Source organism: Manis pentadactyla, chromosome 11 (assembly GCF_030020395.1).
Source record: "Manis pentadactyla isolate mManPen7 chromosome 11, mManPen7.hap1, whole genome shotgun sequence".
NCBI lineage: Eukaryota > Metazoa > Chordata > Mammalia > Pholidota > Manidae > Manis > Manis pentadactyla.
Window position 1 is genome coordinate 84,048,987 of NC_080029.1, and position 22,908 is coordinate 84,071,894.

General features: G+C 40.0%; 1 protein-coding gene across 2 annotated transcripts in view; it reads left to right on the plus strand.

Annotated features, from left to right (window-relative positions):
* FMN1 (formin 1) overlaps nt 1-20,915 on the plus strand; it is a 368,992-nt gene extending 348,077 nt beyond the window's left edge. For both annotated transcript variants that reach the window (XM_036887569.2, XM_036887570.2), the window contains 2 exons: nt 9,558-9,642; nt 12,106-20,915. In XM_036887569.2, the coding sequence (XP_036743464.2) occupies nt 9,558-9,642; nt 12,106-12,150 (130 nt within the window). In that variant the 3' untranslated portion in view covers nt 12,151-20,915. The remainder of the gene's footprint in view (nt 1-9,557; nt 9,643-12,105) is intronic.
* The last annotated feature ends 1,993 nt before the right edge of the window (nt 20,916-22,908 follow it).

Consider the following 22,908-nt stretch of genomic DNA (forward strand, 5'->3'; position numbering starts at 1 on the left):
CCCAAATGAACAGACTAAACTCACACTTAATGAAACTAGAAGAGAGAAAGAGGAACAGATGATGCCCAAAGTCAGTAGAATAAGGGACATCATAAATATCATAGCAGAAATAGATAAAATTGAGAAGAATAAAACAATAGAAAGAATCAGTGAAACCAGGAGCTGGTTCTTTGAGAAAATAAACAAAATAGATAAACCCCTAGCCAGACTTATGAAGAAAAAAAGAGTCTACACACATAAACAGAATCAGAAAGGAAAAAATCACTACGGACAACACAGAAATACACAGAATTATTAGAGAATACTATGAAAAATTACACGTTAACAAATTAGATAACCTAGAAGAAATGGACAACTTTCTAGAAAAATATAACTTTCCAACACAGACCCAAGAGAAACAGAGAATCTGAACAGACCAATTACCAGCAATGAAATTGAATTGGTAATCAAAAAACTACCTAAGAACAAAACTCCTGGACCAGATGGCTTCTCTGCTGAATTTTATCAAACATTTAGAGGAGACCTAATACAAAAAGAAGGCCAAAACCATATGATCATCTCCATAGATGCTGAAAATGCATTTGACAAAATTCAACATCCATTCATGATAAAAACTCTCAACAAAATGGGCATAGAGGGCAAGTACCTCAACATAATAAAGCCCATATACAACAAACCCACAGCCAACATCCTACCTAACAGTGTAAAACTGAAAGCTTTTCCTCTAAGATTGGGAATAAGATAACAATGCCCACTCCCCCCACTTTTATTCAGCATAGTACTGGAGGTCCTATCCATGGCAGACAACACAAAGAAATAAAAGGCATCCAGATTGGTAAGGAAGAAGTTAAACTGTCCCTGTTTGCAGATGACATGATGTTTTACATAAAAAAATGTAAAGAATCCACCCCCAAACTACTAGAAATAACAATTCAGCAAAGTTGCAGGATACAAAATCAATACACAGAAATCTGTGGCATTCCTATATACTAACGATGAACTAGAAAAAAGGGAAATCAGGAAAATAATTCCATTTACAATTACATCAAAAAGAATGAAATACCTGAGAATAAACCTAACCAAGGAGGTGAAAGACCTATACTCTGAAAACTGTAAGACACTCAGGAGAGAAATTAAAGAAGACACCAATAAATGGAAATACATCTTGTGCTCATGGACAAGAAGAATTAATATTGTCAAAACGGCCATCCTGCCTAAAGTAATCTACAGATTCAATGCAATCCCTATCAAAATACCAACAACATTCTTCAACAAACTAGAGCAAATAGTTCTGAAATTCATATGGAACCATAAAAGATCCTGAATGGTCAAAGTAATCCTGAGAAGAATAAAGCTGGGGGAATTACGCTTCCCAACTTCAAGGTCTACAAAGCCACAGTAATCAAGACAATTTGGTACTGGCACAAGAACAGACCCACAGATCACTGAAACAGAATAGAAATCCCAGATATAAATCCACACATGTATGGCCAATTAATATATGATAAAGGAGCCATGGATATACAATGCAGAAATGATAGCCTCTTCAACAACTGGTGTTGGCAAAACTGGACGACTACATGCAAGAATATGAAACTGGATTATTGTATAAATCCATACACTAAAGTACACTCAAAATGGATCAAAGACCTGAATGTAAGTCATGAAACCATTAAACTTAGAAGAAAACATAGGCAAAAATATCTTGAATATAAACATGAGCAACTTTTTCCTGAACACATCTCCTCGGATATGGGAAACAAAAGCAAAAATCAACAAATGGGACTACATCAAACTAAAAAGCTTCTGTACAACAAAGGTCACCATCAGAACAAAAAGCTATCCTAAGTATGGGAGAATATATTCATAAATGACATATCTGATAAGGGATTAACATCCAAAACATGTAAAGAATTCACATGCCTCAACACCCAAAAAAAACAAATAACCTGATTAAAAAATGGACGGAGGATCTGAACAGTAACTTCTCCAATGAAGACATTCAGATGGCCAACAGGCACAGGAAAAGATGCTCCACATCACTAATTATCAGGGAAATGCAAATTAAAACCACAATGAGATATCACTTTACAGCAGTTAGATGGCCAACATCCAAAAGACAAAGAAGAACAAATGCTGGCAAGGTTACAGAGAAAGGGGAACCCTCCTACACTGCTGGTGGGAATGTAAATTAGTTCAACCATTGTGGAAAGCAATATGGAGGTTCCTCAAAAACTAAAAATAGAAATACCATTTGACCTAGGAATTCCACTCCTAGGAATTTACCCAAAGAAAACAAGATTCCAGATTCAGAAAGACAGCCTTAAGACTGTGGCACCCCTATGTTTATCACAGCACTATTTACAATAGCCAAGATATGGAAGCAACCAAAGTGTCCATCCATAGATGACTGAATAAAGAAGATGTGGTACATATACACAATGGAATATTATTCAGCCGTAAGAAGAAAACAAATCCTACCATTTGCAACAACATGGATGGAGCTAGAGAATATTACTATGCTCACTGAAATAAGCCAGGTGGAGAAAGACAAGTACCTAATGATTTCACTCATCTGTGGAGCATAAGAACAAAGCAAAACTGAAGAAACAAAACATCAGTAGATTCACAGACTCCAAGAAGGAACTAGCAAAGGGAGGAGGATGGGAGAGGGTGGGTGGGGAGGGAGGGAGAAGGGGCTTAAGGGGCTTTATGATTAGCACACATGATAATGTAGGGGTGTAATGGGGAAGGCAGTACAGGACAGAGAACATGGGTAGTGACTCTATAGCATCTTACTACACTGATCGCAGTGGGGTTTGGGGGGATTTGATAATATGGGTGAATGTTGAAACTACAATGTTGCTCATATAACCTTCATAAGATTGTGTATCAATGATGTCTTAACTTAAAAAAAAAAAGAAAAAAGAAATGGAAAAGAACGACCCAAGGAAGCACCTTGCCTAGAGACAGCTTGTAAATACAATACTGAGAATTTCATGGAAACACAAAAATCTAATCAGATTAGATTTGGTGTCTGATCCCATTTTCCTCAGGTCTGCAACTAACTGAAGAACATTGCAAATAAAAATAAAAAAGAATTTTCAATTAAAAAAAAACAAAAAAAAACAGATGTGGGTCTGAAAAGATAAGACAGACACATAAATTAAGTTTAGAATTGCCAGAGTAAGAAATTTGAATCACATACTATAAAGTTCAAGGGCTGGCAAACTATAGCCTGTGGGCCCAATCCCACCCGTCATCAGTTTTTGTAAATTATTAGAAAACAGTATTGCATTGGCATTCATTCACGTATTTTTTATGGCTTCTTTCACACTACAGCAGTAGAATTGAGTAGTCACAGAGACCACATGGCCCACAAAGTCTAAAATATTCACTATCTGGCCCTTTTCAGAAAATCTTTGCTAACCCCAGCTGTCATTGACTGGGAGTCACTGAAAGTCTTTGAGAAGAGATGTGACATTCTTGGAGTTATGTGTTATTAATTGAGTCCACATTCATCAGTAGGATGGACTGGAGGGAACCAGATTGCTGAGAAGAGTACTGCAGTGGCCTGGGCTCTCATCCCTTTGCCCCCAGACCATCACGGTTGCCTCCCCACAAGTCTCCCAGCCAGAACTCTGAAGTTTTAGAGGGTCCAGGCAAGCAACAAAAATGAGCAAAGTACTATAGGATTAAGAAAACAAGCAGTGCAGACAAGCTGATTGACGACCCCGCCTGACAACCTTAAGACTGTGGGTATGATGGGGAGCGACAGGCCACAGACAGAGGCGGCTGCACAGAAATACCACCTGAGGTTGCCGACCCTTCCAAGATTATGAGGAGGTCAGTTTATGTGAAGTCTCTGCATTTTCAAATGTTGGAAACTGGATTCAAATTTATTTAAACCTCCTGTGGTGGATGAAAACTGAATTTAAATGTATTTAAACCTTGTGAGGTGAATCACACTGCAGACCTCAACTTTACCATCTTTTCCTACACAATTGCCTGAACACTCTGTCTACTCCCCTCCTCAATCTCTCACTTATCTCTTGATTGAGTGCATTGGACATGACCAACTGTAGCTTCTTCAGCAGGAAAACGGTGCACTGGCCAGTTTTTTGAAGAACATTTGACAGACGGACAGATAGACTGACTGGCCAACGGATCAGCCAACCCCAATCACTAGCCAGGTCCAAGCAGTTTTTAAGACTTACCTATATGCTGTGTCATAACCAGTGTACATAATACAGCTAGATTACCAGAATACTTAAGCATTTGTTTCTTATCATAAGAATGGGACAAAAGCAGCTGACTAATAACCTTGCCTCCTAAAAGTAATGTGGACTCTGATGTTAAGGACAGAGAAAATCTAGTGAGAATTTGCTGGTTTGTATTTTGCAGGATTAGTCATAAGCATTGTTGATGTAATAGCCCAGTGAGAGTAAGGGCTTTACATCTTAATCTACCTTAATGGACTTGAATATTTTCCCCACAACCTTTCTTGATGCTTGAATTTTTGCAGTTTCGGGATTACTCACTTGTCATCTTCTATTCATGCATTTGCTTATTCAGTGTTTATTGGTCACTTTGCCATATATGAATTACTGTGCAAAAAGGCGGAGGAAAGAAAGACCATGAAACCATATCCTGTGTTTTTAAGAAGCTTCAGTCTAGTGTAAAACATGGGGGCCTAAAGCTGGTCACAATGCAGTGAAATACATGACCCTTGGAGGGAGGTGTCAATTCTCTCCAACCAAATTTACTTTTCTGCATGTAGTAAAGGTGCCCTGGGGGGGCAGAGCGGGGGAAGGTGGTTGAAAAATATTTCCCTTTATAACTAAAATGACTTTAAATGTCCTAGAAAGTCTTAGGCAGGCCCAAGTATATAGTTTATGGAGACCCTTGTTGGAAAACTTAGAATTTCAAAACAGTGACAGGAGAGCATTAAACCCAGAGGCCCCAACTAACGGCACAGGTCACAAGCCCATGAAGCCTGTTGGGCTCAGAATTTTCAAGAAATTCGAGTGAGCTGTATTTTTTGAAAATAGACAATTATATTCGATTTTGTTCTCTAGGTTTCATTTATGGTGCATATATGCATGCCAGCTTCTACATCAGGGGCTAGAGATACCACAGTAAAAATGACAGCCGCCATCTCTAACCTTCATGTATCTCCAGTCTAGCCAAGAGCCTTGCATGTACTCATTTCCATTATCTGGTCCAATTATGTGTAGACTTACTAAGAAAAAGATTACAATGGCCAAAGAGTCTTATTCATTCTTTATATTTTTAAATATACAGTGAATTGAAAGTATTTTTAAACATATGAATATATAAATTTTCTATAAGGGACAAGTATTTCAGTTATCAGAAAAACAAGGTTAATATGAAAAAATATACTTAGAAGTTCTACTATTTGAAATTTAAATTTTATTTATACTACTTACCTCTAGGAAGCTTAGGGGAAAATAGTGTGAGGAAATAGATGTAACCTTTGTTTTGGAGTTGAAATAGCTTCTTTTATTTATTTGGCTGAGACATTTTTTGTCATACTTACACTGAAGTTTAGCTTCTATATAGGATTTTTAGAATCTGTGTTCCCATCAGAAAAATTGAGGTGAGTTCACTGTCTTTCAGTACACATCTAAATGATATTACTACAAGCCTGTAATTGCCTAATAGTGCCACTTATTTCACAGATAATCAGAAACCATTGTCTTATGTTTTTAAGAAGATCCTTTATCTCTGTGATGGAAGATTCCATAAGGGTCATCCTTTATTGACCATTTGCCATATAACAGATATACAGACTTTTACATATATTAATTCATTTAATCTTCACAATAATGTCATGTAGTTTATATTAACCTCCATTTTATAGATAAGGAAACTAAAATTTAGAAAAGGTGATTAACTTGCTCCAAGTCTTCTAATAACTGACAGAGTTCGAATTAGAATCAAGCCTGATATGAAGCTACTTAACACCAAGCTATGCGCTCTCCTGATCGTTTATGATTTTCAGTTGTGCCCTGTGAAAGCAAGATGTGATAACTAAATGAGAACATTTGGAGAAGAGCAGGATAGAATCACAGAAACGGGCGTTCCCCCTTAGAAGGCTGGAGTGTGCATGACTGCCTGTATGCTGCTGAAACACCACTGCCTGGTAGGAAAAGGTCTGCAGTGAGAACGGGACCTTAGTTTGGCTCCCACCCCGCCGCCTCAGCATCCCCAGCCACCCCTGTCACCACAGACATCCAGAGGGCATGGGGAGGGTGGCAGAGCTGCTGAGGGATGTGGGAACTGGGAAAGGAGATGCTGAGAAAAGCATGGTAGAAGTCCAAGTCTGAAAGAGAAGACCAGAATTCTAAGGTGAAAAGGAATTAGGAAAGCAAAAGGTCACCCCAAAACATTCCCTAAATGGTAGGGGGCCCAGAGAGAAATAGTAATTCCAAATGATTTCATTGGAATCAGGATTAAAGGGTCACTAATTGGTGTGCTCTTTGAAAACAAATCTTGCTGGAGAGAAGCCAAGAAGGGTAGATGCTACAGGCTGTGGGCTCATTTACAGCACCATCATCTTGGTTTGCAAATCCCTTAATAGTCAGAGTCTCCAATGTAGTCTGACCTGGATTTGATCCTTTTAGTGCATTCTTTTCTTGTGTGCATACAGCCATAGTTATTGCTCCAACTGAATGGTTTAGTAGGCAGCATGGGGTATGTGCTCAGACCTATGTCAGTGTTGAGAGGTGCCCATTCTCAGGGCAGCTTTGAAGATGTATTTCTTGAATTTTATAAATCATCGCTCATCTTTGTGTCATTTTTATTTATTTTCTGATATACAAGTCAGCATGTTGAATTCATTGTAACTAACTTGTGCATGTGGGCAAGGAGATTGGATTACTGAACGTGTGTTTTAAGTAAATAGTACAAAATTAGCAAAGAGCTGAAGCACTCAGCCACTTCTTCAGTATGAAACAATATGTGACTGAGTGTAAGATTTTTATTTGAGACCCAAAGTAAAAGCATGTTCATTTTTGAAAAATGTCTGAGTTAGTGGTTCCTTAAATATTTAATATTTAAAAGATATTTTTGAAGAAATTTATAAAATAAACAAAGATTATATAACACACCCATATTCCCACCACCTAGAATTAACTGTTAACATTTTGCCACATATCCTTTAAGATTTTTTAATTAAAAAATGAAATTCTATTTGACATACTACCTCCTAATTCCAGTCTCTTCTTCCATCTTTTTAATGAAAATCTATCATAAAACTAGTATCTTTCCAGTCTGTATATAAATATAGACGTTTGTTTTTGTACACACCTACACACATCTGTGAACAGTATTGCTTTGTAGATACTATTTACAAACGTATTTACAGTGTAGCATATTGCATGCACAGAAACAATAGTAGGGGATGTGTGGTGAGGAATTACACTGTGCCTGGAGCTGCACTATGTCAATCCTCTCAATGTTTCTATGTAGCAGGCACTGTTCTTACCCCTTTTTTAGGAAATCAAGGTGCACAGAGAGGTACCTTGGGCCATATAGCTACTAAGTGGTGGGGCTGAGAATAATCCCGCTGTCAGTGTCTGGCCTGAGCATTTGGCCATCACGCTAGATAGCCACTGAATCACTCTGCAGAATTCTTCACTCTCTCAATGTCATGTTTCTCATGTATGTACTTACTGAATTCATAGATCTAGAGGTTCCTTTTCACAGTTATACCATATTCCATTAAATGAAGAAAATATGTAAGCAGCATTGCAGGGTGCTGAAAACCTATAAAATAGGAACAGGGAAAGTTTCTATCTCACAGGATTGTCATGAGAATTAAGTGGTTTAATTCAGATAAAGCAGGTAGAAAAGTGCCTGGCATGTTAACAATTATTATTTGCTATTTTTATCTGTCCATTACCCTATAGCCTAATCATGGGTTATTTCCAATTTTTCATTATTGCATATGTTGCCACAATAAGAGCCCTGTATCTGTGTATCAGAGTTTCTTTTGGGTATCTGCCTAGAAGAGGGATGGCCAGCTCATACGCTGTGGATGTTCTCAGTTTTACCTGATATTGCCAAATCCAGTTGACTGCACCAAGCTACACACCCTGTCACACTATTTGGCGGTTCTCATGTCCCCACATCCTCAGTAACAGTTGATAATTGACTATTAGATGTGCTGATGTGATGATATAGTTCACCTACTATAAAATTCACCCTTTCAAGTATATGATTCAGTAGTTTTAGTATATTCAGAAGGATGTCCAATCATCACCATTAGCTAATTTTTTACCCATTCAGCAGTCACTCCCCACTGTCCTCTGCCCCCAACCCTTGGTATTGCTAATCTACTTACTGTCCCTGTGGATTTGCCTCTTTGGGACATTTCATCTAAAGGGAATCATATAATATGTGGATGTTTGAGGATCATCTGTGTTGTAGCATGTATCAGCACTTTATTCCTTTTTATGGCCAATAATATCCTATTGTGTAGACATAGCACATTTTGTTTATATATGTATTAACTGATAGAAGTCTGGAGGCTTCCACTCTTGGATTTTTTTATTTTGAGTAATTTTGCTGTAAGAATTCATATGAAAATTTTGGTATGAACATTTATTTTCATTTTCTTGGAGACACATATATACATATAGAGAGAGCTTATACAGTGAAATTACTGGGTCATATGGTAACTATGTTTAACATTTTAAGAAACTGCCAGAGTGACTGCACCACTCTACAGTCATAGCCACAACAAGTAAGGGTTCCAGTTCCTCCACATCCATACCTCCAACACTGCTTGTCTTTCTCTTTGATTTTAGCCATCCTAGTGGGTGCGAAGTGACAGCTCATGGTTTTGATTAGCATTTCTCTAATGACAAATGGTATTGAGCACCTCTTCATGTGTTTATTGATCATTTGTATGTCATCTTTGAAGAGATGTGTATTCAATTCCATTGTTCATTTTTAAATTGGGTTATTTACCTTTCTGTTTGAGTTACAAGAGTTCTTATATATATTCTGAATGTACATCCCTTGTCATATGTATGATTTACAAATATTTTCTCCCATCCTGTGGATTGTCCTTCCACTTTCTTGACATGAATTGAATTTAAATATTTGTAGTTTTCACACATTTCCTCAAAACTTCAGTTTTCAAAATTGCCTCCATGTTATGTGTTGAGTAGATGACAAGCCAGAGAGCCTTGAAGTGTGCACTGAGAGTGCTGTGCATGCAGTCTGCATTCCATTGATTAGAAGCAACTCCATCATTGGTCTCAAAAACACAGACTGTTCAAAGTCATCTAGGTGAGCCTCTCAGCCAGTGAAGGAAATTCATATTGGGTAACAGCAGACATGTCTTCCCACCTAATCAGAGTTTGAATTTAATAATGACAGGCATTGAGAAACCATTCGTTATGTTTTCAAACTGCCAGTTAACTCAACAGCGCCTGGATTTCTGTTTAACCTGGCCTCTTCCTTCTTCTTTCTCCTCCTCTCTTCTTGTCTTCCTCTCCTCTTCCCGCTCCCGATTTTGATTTCAGATTGAAAATGGCTCAGGAATCAGTCAGCAAGTTGACATCAGAGAAGAAAGTGGAGACAAAGAAGATAAATCCCACGACTAGTCTGGTGAGCTGTATTTTTCAACATAACTGCAAGATCTTTCATTATATCTGAGGAGTTTGCACTCAGGAGTGTGTTTGACTTTAAAGGATAAAGCTTAGAGGAATGAGTAATACCTAGATTCTCGGTTCACATTCCAGAGCAGCATGATGTAAGAAAGCATACCAGGGGCAGGGCATAAGGAACAAAACACAGCTTCATGTATATTCTCAGCAAACCCAACAAAGATCATTTCCTGAAAAACCAATTTCAGTCACCATTTCACAGCCCACTATCCCCCTTCAGCTCAAAGCACCTCTCTCCCAAAATGTTCAAGCCTTTTTACCCTTGTCAGCTCCTTTTCCCATATTAAGAAAGGGGCAGGGATTATTCTCTCTTGATAACAGGGAAAATTGAGATGCAGAAAATAGTGCCAACCCCCGGATTGTTTCCCAAATGGGTGACAAAACCAGCCTGACTCTGGCCCCCCACCAACATCTTCCCTCAGCTAGAAACTGGCAGTCTAGCTGGTGTTCCCACTGTGCCAGGAAATTGTGCTCCGCAGTCCCATTTTCAGTTAAGGAACACAGTGAATCTCTATGATACGTTACAGACAGTAGTCAGAATAGCTAAATGGTTAGGAACCCCAGGTGTCAGGGTTCAAATCCCAGCTCAACCACTTGCAAATTGTAAAATCTTAGTGAAGTTATTTTGCTTCCTTCTTTTTGATGAAAAGAGAAATAATGTTACCTTTGCATTAGGGTTACTTTGAGGAAACGGAGAAAAGACATGTAAAGTGCCCAGCACATGGTAAGAGCTGGGTAATTATTAGCTATTTTCATGTTGTTATGAATTTCAGCAGCTTTGTCTGACCTTGCGCTGGGGAAGAACAATGCGTGTAAGTGGGCGTATCGCTCTCCTCACTTTGATTTTCAAACCCTACCTTCCTGTGCCCTGATGCCACACACAGCTACTTAGTCAACTACTTTTTGCCAGCTGCTTTAAATTCTTTGATGATCTAAGTGGGGTATAAGTTATGAAGTGAAATTATTTCTGTTGATTGACTGTGCTGTCTCCCATAACAACTCCATTGGCAGCTAAATGAATGTTGAGTGAGGTTGATGAGTGAGAGCTGGAGAAGTCAGGCTATGCAGCTTGGTCAGGGAAAGCTGTGGTTAGTGTACAATAGCTCCTACCTGAAGGGACACACTCTCCCTGCCCATTTGATGATATATGCATTACACTCATTTGTTTGATTCTCAGTGGCAGTGGGCCCTGATTTTTGTCCTCCTCCTTCATCGACCTCTGTCCCTTTCCCCAGGCCTCTAATTTGGGCCTTTATACTAACTTTTACAGCCAGACCTTATTTTGTGGGGCAGAGAGCATGCACTCAGCCCCACAGACAAATGGGGAAACAATGGGTTTGCTGTGGCATTCTTTGGTAGATAACCCCACTGTGAGCTGGCTCTCTCAGTGGTGAGCCCCAACTCGTTAGGGTTGTTTCTTTGGTTGGTTGTTTGTTTGTTTTGGTGGGAATGAGGGAAGGACGGGTAAACTGATTCCTGATTCAATTTCTCAAGTCAGGGATGGAATCCAAACCAAGATGTGTGGTCAAAAGTCACCATCTTAGCTTCACATTTAGGCCGATTTAATAATTCACCACCACATCTCACAGATCACAAGCAGCTGAAGGTCTGTTATCTCCACATTGCTTTTTACAAGGGAGTGTACTCCTCCCATTTCTTTTTTAGCCTTCTAATTGCCCCTCCCCCACAGAAAGCAGACACCCTCCTCCTTACTGTGCTTAATATATTTCCTTCTTTAAAGTCCTAGAAACAGTGAGGGTCTCTGTTTACTTTTACACCTTGCCAGCAGAATCCATGTCCTTCCTCCTTAGAAGGCTGCCCCTGGGAAGCACGCCCAGGACGAGCAGAGCAGAGCATCCACAGCAGAATGGGAGCTTCAGCCATGCTGCATGAACTCAGTCTTGTCACCTTCCATTCTGCAATGTTTGTTCAGTTCTGCCAGGTTGATCATGCACAGATACATTCGACTTGAAAACAGTGATTTTTCATACTAGACTCCCTAGAAACTATTTCTGGGCATTCCCTGACTCCATCAGCGGGCTAAGCTTGGGGATAGGAGGAGTCTTGGAGTAACACTTCAAAGCTAAGACCTTTGTCGCAGAAGAAGAGAATAGAACAGAGCAGCCTGGCATAGTAAAGGTCAGCATTTTAATGGATACAGTTGGTGATTAGCTGGTTATTCATTTTGCTTGCTTTTTGGAGGGTGAGGGTGGTGATAGTTTGGAGGAGGTTGGTACCTGAGGTTTCAGGTAAAGAAGGATAGAGATACTCTCAATTCTAGGGTGCTTGGTACAACTCTATTCAGCATTCTAGACCAACACATGAGACATTTATGAAAATTTGAGAAAGATGAAAAATTAGGAAAAGGAGTGATAACAAACACATTTTTTTCCTCAAACAACAGAAAGAAAGACTACGTCAGAAGGAAGCCAGTGTGGCCACCAGCTAAGCCAGAGACTTGGAAACGCTGACAATGAGATGTAGTACCTTGCACAATCCTGTGCAACACCAGTGCTGCAAGAAATTCATGAAAGATCCATTACTAAATGTTTGTTTTGCTCATCTGTTTCTGAAGTCATCTACAGTGAGTACCCTGTGCCTTAAAGAAGTCCTTTGTCAAGCCACAGGAACAGGGAGAAACTGTCTAAGGGGACATTGCAGGAGTATTTGATAATTGTTTCTTGTAGAAGTCCAAGGTCTGCTCTGTTGCAAGACCAGAAGAATTACCAAGATTTTCCAAACTTTTTTTAAAAGTGGAGATTTCAAACTTTCTAACCCAAGTTTGGCATATGTAAACTTGTGACAGAAGAAGAGAAGGGTCTTTCATGATGGTTGCCTTGAGAGGGTTCAAGCCTTCATCTTTACAGACGTCTGGTTTGCTTATTGATCTTAATTTGGAAGCTATTGCAGCAAGATCCTGGAGCATCTTTCCCGCCAAAAATGTTGAGGCTTACCAAAACTATTTTTTAAGAGGTCCAAGACTACATATTTCACAGACTAGAGAAATGTTTATTTTGTTGTTTATGTAACAGAAAGGACAGAACATGGAATTATACATGGGTGGAGAGAGGGTTAAATAGCCATAAACTTCATCCTCAAGAATGGATGATGATACAGGGAGTTGACATCAGCCATTAAACGAGACCCTGAGCAGGGACAGATTTGGGATCAAAGCACCTGCTTGGGCAGGTGACTCAGTGACAAAGCACCTCTCACATCTCAGACCACTGGTGAGCAGGCAGTGCCATGTTCACATGCCCCTGACCTCTGCGTCATGTTCAGGGACTGTGTGTGGCTGGATCTCTTCCACCAACTTCATGATGTAGTTTCCACACAGGAGAGCAAGTGCTACTTTATAGCCTTTTATCATGATCTTGACTGACAGCAAGTGACATAGGGCAAAGTAAGAGTCTTGGACGTAAAAAAATTAAGGGCAGAAAAAAAAGTTCTTTACATCAAAGTGGAAAGAAGTGATTATATTAATACGAAACTTTGAGTGGGCATCATGCATAGGCAGCTTTTTCTGACCTGGGAGCCTTACAATTACTGCCCTTTGAGTCACAGAGGACACCACCTTGGACCTCTCCCCTGACATTTTTTCCTTAAGCCACCACTGTGCATCTATCTTGTGAAGCGGGATATGGGGGCCTGGGGCAAATTGAGAAGAGGATCAAAGTCCATCAGGTTTGGGCCTTGAAGGGGGAGAGAGCCAAGCTTTCTACTCTGATTGGTGGAGGGTGGCCCAGAGATGAGCAAAAATCTTAAACCCTTCCCAAGCCAGCTGCTGTGTATGGCCTGCTGCTTGCCCCAGCTTCCCAGAACCTCTCAACTTGCCAGACACCTGAGTGTCTGCCCAGGACTGCTTGCCAGTCATCAGCCCCATGGGGACTCCCTTACAGAGTCAGCTAATTAAAGCAGCACCATATCCTAGTATAAAGCCCCTCTTGGGAATCAAGACTGCACAATGCAGATCAAATTAAGTCACAGAAGCCATATTCACGCAGGCACTAATCACCGTTTCTAACAATTTAAAAGAGAAGAATGTGGTAGCATGGTTGGGCTTGTTGGGTTTTCTTTTTTTTTTTCCAATTCAAAATAAAAGGATAAGACAGACAAAACAGAAAAGCCAGTAAGGAACTTACATGAGTAACAGAAGTTGCTTGTGAGCAAGAAGCTTTTCATACTGCTTTCTTATACTCTTTATTTTCACTGAACTGTGAAGAAAACCTAAGAATTCATCAATTTAAAACAAATTTCAGTTACAGGCATCCTGTGCCCCCAGGCATGCCCTCTAGGATTACCGTGTGAAAGCAGAGTGCCTGTGTGGCCCATGCCTTGGCGACTCCAAGTTCAGTGAGCCCCTCTAAGGGTCCGTCTTCGTGGGCCTTGTGGACTTGGCGGGGAAGGAGCAGGTGGCTTCCACCGGAGTCGTTGGAGTCCACTTCAGCCTTCTAAGTGGGATGCTCACAAGAAAGTCGCTAAAGGTAAGCAGGACTGCCGCTTTGGCCACAGAGCCCTGCAAGAACATGCTCTCAGAGACTGATGCTGAAGAATAATGAGTGGAAACATTTGAGAGTTTGACAAATGCAGCCCAAGTTAGATTTCATCCTAGTGGATAGACTAGAAATTGGCAAATACCCATTTCTAAAGAGTGAATGCAATTTGCCTTCCTTGGATGGGGAAACCTAGTCATTTCATAAAATCAGTAAAATGCCGTACGTCGTATGTATATTGAGTTGCCCGGGAAGATATCTCCATTATTCTCACCCAGCTTGAGCCCTGTATCGCATGTCTGGATGCCACCTCCCAAGTCCGCTCTGGCGCTACACTGCATAGCCTTCATTTCTAATTTAAGGTGATGTTCATTAAAACTTCACAAGAATTTTTCAAAGTGGGCCATCTACAATAACCTGAAGGCCCTTAAAGATGATCCCTTTAAAATGTACTTAAGATTAATGCAACAGTATCTCTCAATTTTTCACAGAGAGGAAGTAGTTGGGGTACCGCTTAGCAGCTTGAGTACTTCAGGCAAGCTTAGCTTAAAGGGCTGTTCTAAGCACAGCCCTTGCTAAACCAGAAGGAGAGTGGCTGGTATTGCTATTCCGTGTTTAAGCAGACAGTGACGTCCGACTTACTGGACAGAGTCTGAGAAACCTTAACTTAAAAATGACATGGTCTCTTCCTAGCCAAGATTCATTCCATCTGTGGGCACAATTGGAGAGCCGTTCAAGTACTTGCCTATGTAACTGGCAGTAATCATTGGGCACACAAGTATATCATGTATTATACATGATATAAACACATTAGGTAAAAAGTATCAGGCTTGTGAGGTGTCAAAGATTAGGTTAGAAGGAGGTATGCTATGTGGCTTTTAACCCAAGAAGAGGCAGCTTACAGGGAGCCAGGGGTGGAAAGGGCAAAGTGTGGCCAAGCGGAAATGGATGAATTTGATGATGGTGGAGGCCCAAGGGTCACAGGTGATGGACCTGCTGCCCAGAAGGTGCCTTTTAAATCCTTGAGTTGACATCTACGATGTCTCTTCAAATGCTCATTACAAGTACCTAGGAATTATAGAGAAAAAGTTTCTGAAATCTGAGAAGTAGAATAAGGAAACACAGTGGTGCTATTACATCTTTAGAGGTTCTAGCCAAAAAAAAAAAAAAAAAAATGGCAGCATGGTTGAGGAACTGCATGCCAGATTGGGTGCTGGACTCCAACCCCCTTTCCCACATTAAGGGCAGTAGAGGCCACGCACCTGCTAAGCTTACCTTAGGCACCTCCTTTGTTCCTAAGTACTGTGAGGAAAGGCATTTCCTAATGAAAAGCTCATATGCTGCTGGTGAAGAAACTGAAAGAAGATACAAAATTCTGTTACAGTATTGGAAACCTCCTACATGATAAAGAAGTTGTTGATATGGGTCTTATAAGGACCACGATCAGATGTAGCAGAGGAGATGTAAGTGCTAAAGAGTTGCCTGTTGGCCTGGGATTGCATGACTATCCACAGATGATACCACCTGCAATGGGAGATTTTTTTATTTTAATTATATTCTTGCTTTCTTAAACATCATATCTCCTCATTTCTATTTCTACTTCTCCCTTGCCTGGCATCATGGCACAGGCTGTTGCTTACAGCAGCCAGCAAGCAGCTCCTTGGCTGCATATGAAGGCGAATTAGCAGGGCAGACCTACAGGCTCTTTCCCAGTAAGCAGACTAACATGGAGAAGGTATCCTCTTCACTCCCTGAGATCTCATTTGGTCTGTTTTGTAGGACTCCCCTCTCCTCAAACAAAGATAAAACCAATTTGGGGCTTTCTGTGCCAAGAAAAGGAAAGAGATCCAGAAAATACAGCTTTTTTCCCCCCAAAGATCTGATCCAAATATCAAATGTATGGTTTTATGACATAGGTTAAATTGTCTTTAAAAATTGCTACCAAAAATTCTCTTAGATTTGAGCTTCATTTTTCTTTGATCCTGCCTGTTCTAATCAGAAAAAAAAATAGCCAAAAGCTGGAAGGGAAAGAAAAGTTATCCACAGATTTGGTAATCAAGAAAATAGTTTATTAGTTCTTGAATCACACACACACACAACAAAAATGTCCACACTGTGAAATCCCATGTCATAGTAGTCCCAGGGGCATATGAATTTGAACATTTGTGGGAACAAAGAAAGAGCTGCCGACTGACTTCTTGAAACTTTAACCTAAACCAGGCAGTTTTTAGACTGTGGATTCCAGAGAGTCAAGGATTGCCCTGAACAGTTTATTTTTGAAAAGCCACATAGAGAAGAAGTGGTGTGATATAGAGGGAGAAGTAAAGGACTCCTAAAATTTCCTTACTTGGGTCCTCTAAAGCTGTTTATAAATGTGTTGAACATCCAGAAGACCATGTATGCCACATTTCATATATTGGGTATTGTACCTTTAGGAATATACAACCAAGGAGAGTGAATGAGTGAAGAAATGAACTTACATTCATGTCAGCTACTTTATCATCATAAAGAAATCTGCAGCATAAGAGAAACATTGTTTATGCAGCCAAACTAATAGTACTTAGTATTTGAAAAGCATGAATAGTTTTCAGTCTTTCAAAAATGCAAATAACTTATTGGACATATTTCCATTTTCCAGCTATAGAGAGAAGCAGTCCAGCTGCTTGGAACATTCTCTATCACTGAAGCACTTAAAGAAAAGCGCCTTTAGAAATAGGCCTCAGCATGCATATATGACTCCTTTAGACCCCCCCATAATGGTATTTAAACTCCATGAGCAATTGAATCCAGGCATAACTAGGCTCCATTACACACCTGTTTGTGGCTGAGATGCCCATTTGTGTCATTTCTGCACACCCATCAGTTGTTGACACCTTGTTAGAGTCACTGAATGTTAGTTTCATAATTCTTAATTTCCCCTCCCAAGGAGTGGGCAAGGTACCAAAACCTCCCAGTTGAACGCTTTGCTGGAAAGTAGTGAATTCAAGAGCGTTTTAATGTCAAACTTGAAGCCAGTTCAGTAGCCTTATTTGTTCCAAGACTCTTAATCAACCTGATAAAAACTTAGCATTTGGGAAATTTGTATAGATGACAACTTAGAAATGTGAAGATATTAAAATGGCAGCTAGCTAGCTTTCAAAGCTCCCATTCAGTTTACTAACAAAGTGGTTAAGGAAATAAATCAAGCATCGTTCAGTAGGTCCACTATCCTCAAATGGAGCTTATTGGATTCATTTCCCCTCTAGCCCAGCCCCTCTCCCAGTCACCCTAATTACAGACAGTGACCTAGAGGACCTTTTCCTTCTCATCCTTCCCTTCTCTGGTATGATGCTTCACTTCAGTCAAAAGCTCCAAAGAACTCCACACTTTACTGCATGTTACATCTACAAAGTACATAGTTATGAATCCATGCTATGATCTGGAGAAGACAATCTCAATTTTTTATATGAAAGTGGTAGTGAATGCCATGAAGTTATTTTTCTGTGTTCCATCTATGCCTATATAAATTTCTATTTTTTAATCTTAAATATACTAAGAATCAACAGTCTGTCTCTTTGCCTAAAAGCTGATCTACATACTTCTGTGGACTAGTTTTTTTTTTAATGCTCTGCATGAAATTTGATAGTATTGAGCTAGCAAAGTGCAGCTGAGCTCATAGTTTCCAACAGAAATCCACCTCACAGAATTCAGTGTTCTCCATGGAGTCAGCACCCTCTCACCACACCTGGGCTATCTTGCAGGCTGAGAATTTCCCTGATTTCTGGTGCCCACACCAAGGGGCTCTCTGTCTTTGAAACTGTAAGAATGTCTTAAAAGAGAGAGTATTTCTCCCCCCATATAGTGTGAGCTGCAATGTGTTGTCTTAAAGTTGGTATATCAAGTAAGCAATTGAAGGTTTTCAGGCGTGCCTTCTCAGGCGTCTGTCAACATCTTTGGCAACATTGCACCTTCTCACCTTTATTGTTCTCACCAGGGCTTGCTTCCATTCTTGTCTCATGAAGCAAATCCATTTTTATTTATTCATCTGGATCAACTTTCCAAAATGAAAGGCTAGTCCCACAGACCGCTGAGTAGATAGGAAGTTCCTCTCTACGTACCCCCCAGCATGGACGAGAGACGTGTTCTGGAATGAACACTCTCTTGGAACTCTTGGGATGGATTTTTAATGCCAGGTTCCTCTCTGTGAGATGTATGAAAAGGGGTGTACAACATACAACAGTTGTACTACCCTTCCCAGTAAGAGACCAGGAGATTCAAAATCCCTACATTTAGGTGGGTTTGAGTGAACTATGTATAAGTAGCTCATTTTTTTTCCTTTCTTCTTGGTTATTCATCCCTAGTTGTAAACTTATTTCTTCACATCTGATCTCCGAGGCCTAAAGAAGGTGGTCCCAACCCCACTGACACTGCACTCTGTATAATCCTCCAAAGTCCTCCAGTTCCTTGGAAAGAAATTGATGAGGTGAATGTCTAGTGACAGTTCTCCTGTGTTCCCATGGTGACCCATAGGCAACAAATGGGTCTACCAAAGGACTGGCTCTATTCCAAATAATTAATTTTATAATTCCACAATTCTCCAATTTCTCAAGACATAAATAATATAATAATGTTTGAAATATGTAAGCATTAAGAAAAGAGGAGTTCCCTTTAAGGAAACCATCTAAGATAATCCTAAAAAGGCAGAAACTTTTAGATTTGAATACTTTGTAAGACTCTTCAGAGAAAATGTCATTGATTCATCACAGTCTATTCCTCTTCATTGAATTTTAATTTAGACTAGTGTGTGAAGCCGGGTGCCTTTGGACTTTGATTTAGCGGGTCGTGCTTTGGCCTGCACGTCAGCTCCAGTCTGCATGCCCAGAACATAAGTGAAATCAGTCAGCATCCTAATAGGAATCAGGCCTAACAGAAATGTAAATTATTTCAAGTCCTTTAGGGTTTAATTTTCTTAGTGACACCCTGGATCCTAGACACTGCTTCCTAAGATGCATTTGATACATGCAGTTATACATCTTTACTTGGCCTTCTGACATGGCAGGTGACAGGATAAAGGAGACAGGGGAGAAGGAAGTTTTCAAGAAGGCCAGGGTGCAATGTTTGCTGATATAATAATGCATTGTTAGGGAGCTGATTTTTGCCATGCTTGTATCATGGGCAGCCTTTCCGTGGAAACTCACAGCGTCTGTAGGAGGCCAGTGGGAGTGCCTGGCATCTCATTGGTCAGTGCCTGACATGTGCTGGAAGAGCAGGTACCCCATGGAAACTCCATCACTTTTCAGGTTCATTTCCAGGGAGGGTGCTGTCCGTGGACCTTCCTGTTCTCTCCATGCCTGTCGAAGCACCATTCTAGCCTCTACTTCATTTCACTTTCTTGTTTCAATACTGCTGCTTCAGCTTCCCCGTCAGTCACAACCCTCAGGTCTTTCTTCCTCAGTTTACCTTTACAGTTTCTCCAGGACCCCACTCTTCTCACCAACCTTCCTTGCAGCCAGCCGGCCATGTCCCTGAGCTCCCAGGCCCTCCTCTCAGCCCTGCTCCCCTTTCCTCCCCAAGCTCTTTAGACAGGGCACTCCACTGTCACCAAGTGAGATGTGGTGCCGTGACTGCCTCTTGCTAATGTCAGCATCACCTCATCACTTAGGCAAAGAGGGAAAAATCCACAAAAGAGATGGAAAATACATTTCTTTCTCATTTTATTCACTATATTTTAGGAAGGTTGTGGGAGGGTGCTAGTCCCTCTCAATTTCTCAGATTTTACTTTAAAGTTGTCTAATTGGGGACCATTCTTCTGATAAATGATACATCAGTCCAAGTCACTAGCAGTGATGCGTAACACTAAATGTGTGAATCTCAAGCAACTTTTCTGTGCTGCTGGACAAATTGACTTAATTATTTGCAAACATTTTGAATCAGGCTTTTTATTGCCACTCCATTTTTACTACTCATGATTCAAACGTCTACACGAATCTAGATCAGGATGTTGACAATTTGTGGTTATTTTCAGACCAACAGTAACTGTTACACTCTTGAAAGCACTTAGAAAGAAAGTATAAGCATGTCCTAAATAGTCAACAATTTGACCTGGAAAAACACTGGCTTTTCTGTTTAATTAAATATTAGGCCAATATGTAGATATAGTCTTAAAGGATTTTAAGCAATAATGAAAACATTTTGAGAAATGAGAAGGCACTTTAAATACATGAAACCTTACATTACATGCTCTTGGATATTTTTTAATGTAATAAGCTAATTGGATTCAGGTATTTTTTTTCCCTTTAAATTTTTAAAAATATATGTTTCTACTTTGCATATTTAATTTTGTCAAAGCTAAGAAATGCTCACTAGTTGAATATGTAAATGTCATTTGCAACCAAATGAAATATTTATTTTTAAAAAGAAAAGGTGAAGGAACCAATATTGATTTGTAAATAATGAAAATATATGGGGCTGTATATATATATATTTTTTCCTCCTTGACACTACTTGGTCACCACATCAAGTGTATTTTTGAACATAATATATATTGGTTAGAAAAGGTAGATTGTTTATTCAAAGAATTCCGTCTCTGTGATAGATTATATTTATCCTAACCTGTTGACACCTCTGTTAATTTGTTTTAAGGGATAGAACTCTATTTTTTGGGATTTGCAGAGAACTGCATTCATGGCTTCCAGCTGTAAATATGTTAAGAGTCTTTTAATAAACCTTGGTTTCATGTCTGGCTGGCGTGCATTGCAGATTTGTTTCCAGGAGGCTTTTAAGACAGCATCCCCAGTACTCTAATGTGGAACACACGAGTCATTTCTAACTTGCATTACTGCCCAAGTACAGTATTTGTTCTGAGCTGCAAGAAAGAGCTGGTCTCAGAAGGTATGTCATTCACATTTCCTTCTTTCTCCCTGTGCACCGCACCAGCAGTGGGCGATCAGGCTGGACATTCAAAGCTAACACCAAAGAGACATGCTTCATCTCAGCTGGGCCAACCCAAAAGCAACACCACCGGAACATAAATTGCCCAAGATGGGCAACTTTTCTCCATGCCCACTGTTGTGTGCCAATGAATGGTGAGAGTAGGTAACCATGTTAGTTATCAATTGCTGTGTAACAACATACCCCAAAACTTAGTGGATTAAATCAACAATAATCATTTCTTATTTTTCATGGTTTTGTTAGTTTGAGAAGAGTTCAACTGGGTGGTTCTCGCTTGGAGTCTCATAAGGTTGTAGCGCTATGTCCACTGGCTTTGCAGCCATCTGAAAACTGGAAGGCTTGAGTGGGGCTGGAACATGCACTTCCAAGGTGGCTGAGTCGTCTGGCAGGTCTGGGCTGGCTCTAGGTTGGGGGCCTCATGCCTCTCCAGCAGGCTGCCTGAGTGATCCAAAGTGAAACACACAAGGCTTTTGTTTGACCAAGGCTCAGAAGTCACATCCAGCTATTCTCATCATATTCTACCAGCTGAGGCATTTACAAAGTCCTGCCCAGATTGATGGGTGGGGTAGTAGCCCCCCACCTCTTGGTGGAGGAATGTCAGCACCACATTGCAAGAAGAGCATAGGAGATGGGAGATACATCGGTGTCACCATCTTTGGATATACAATGTATTCCCATAGCTTGCCCTGTTCTTCCTATCTTCTCTTCCTCCTCATTCTTGTGTTCTTATTTTTGTTCTAAAACTAAATTTCAGATTTCTTTTCCTAAAATTTCCCTACTACTACTCCCCAAATCTCCCCTTGCCTGCATATCAAAGCATAGAAATGTTTGTCTTGCTGCTCTGAATACAGACATTCTGTACCTTGAAGAAAGATATATTCTAACTGGGACTTTATAATAAACACTGGAGAAAAGGACTCAAAAGTGATCCTAGGGTTTTACTCCAAAGTCATAAGCTTGCATTTTTTACTATATGAGTAGTAGAGATGCTGATCCCATACTGATGCTGTGTCTTGGCCAGTAAGTAAATGAAGTCTCACTTTTTCAGTGGCTGGAATAGAACTATTATAATACTGTGTGGGAATTAATACAATGGACTATATTGTTCAGCTTGAAGAAAGAAGGAAATTCTGACGCATGCTACACCATGGGTGTACCTTGAAGACATGATGCTAGTGAAACAACCCAGTTGCAAAAGAACAAATATTGTATGATTTCACTTACATGAAATATGTATAGAAGTCAAATTCATAGTGACAGAAAGTAGAATGGTGATTGTCATGGGGCTGGGAGGAGAAGGGGACAGGTTATTGTTCAATGGATACAGAATTTTAATATGGGACAATGGAAACATTCTGGAGATGAATGGTAATAATGGTTGCACAACAATGTGAAAGTACTTTATGTCACAAGACCATACACTTCAAAATGATTAAAATGGTAAATTTTATGTTACATATTTTACTATGATAAAAATAGCGGTATGTATTATACACCAGGTGCTCTATTAAGCATTTTATGTTCATTACTTTGTTTAATCCTCACAAGCTATGAGGCAAAGATTACTACAATTCCCATTGTACAGATATAAGAAAACTAATGCTTGGAGAAGTTGATAACTTTCCCATGCAGTTGATAAGTGGGGAAACCAAAATTCAGACACTCAAACAAATGCTTTCAGCCACTGTCCTATCCCTAAGGTCACAGAAAATAGAATTAGCTGCTTCAGGAGAAAGAAGGATGTATAGACAAACATTATAAGGTCTTAGCACATGGGTGGCCTT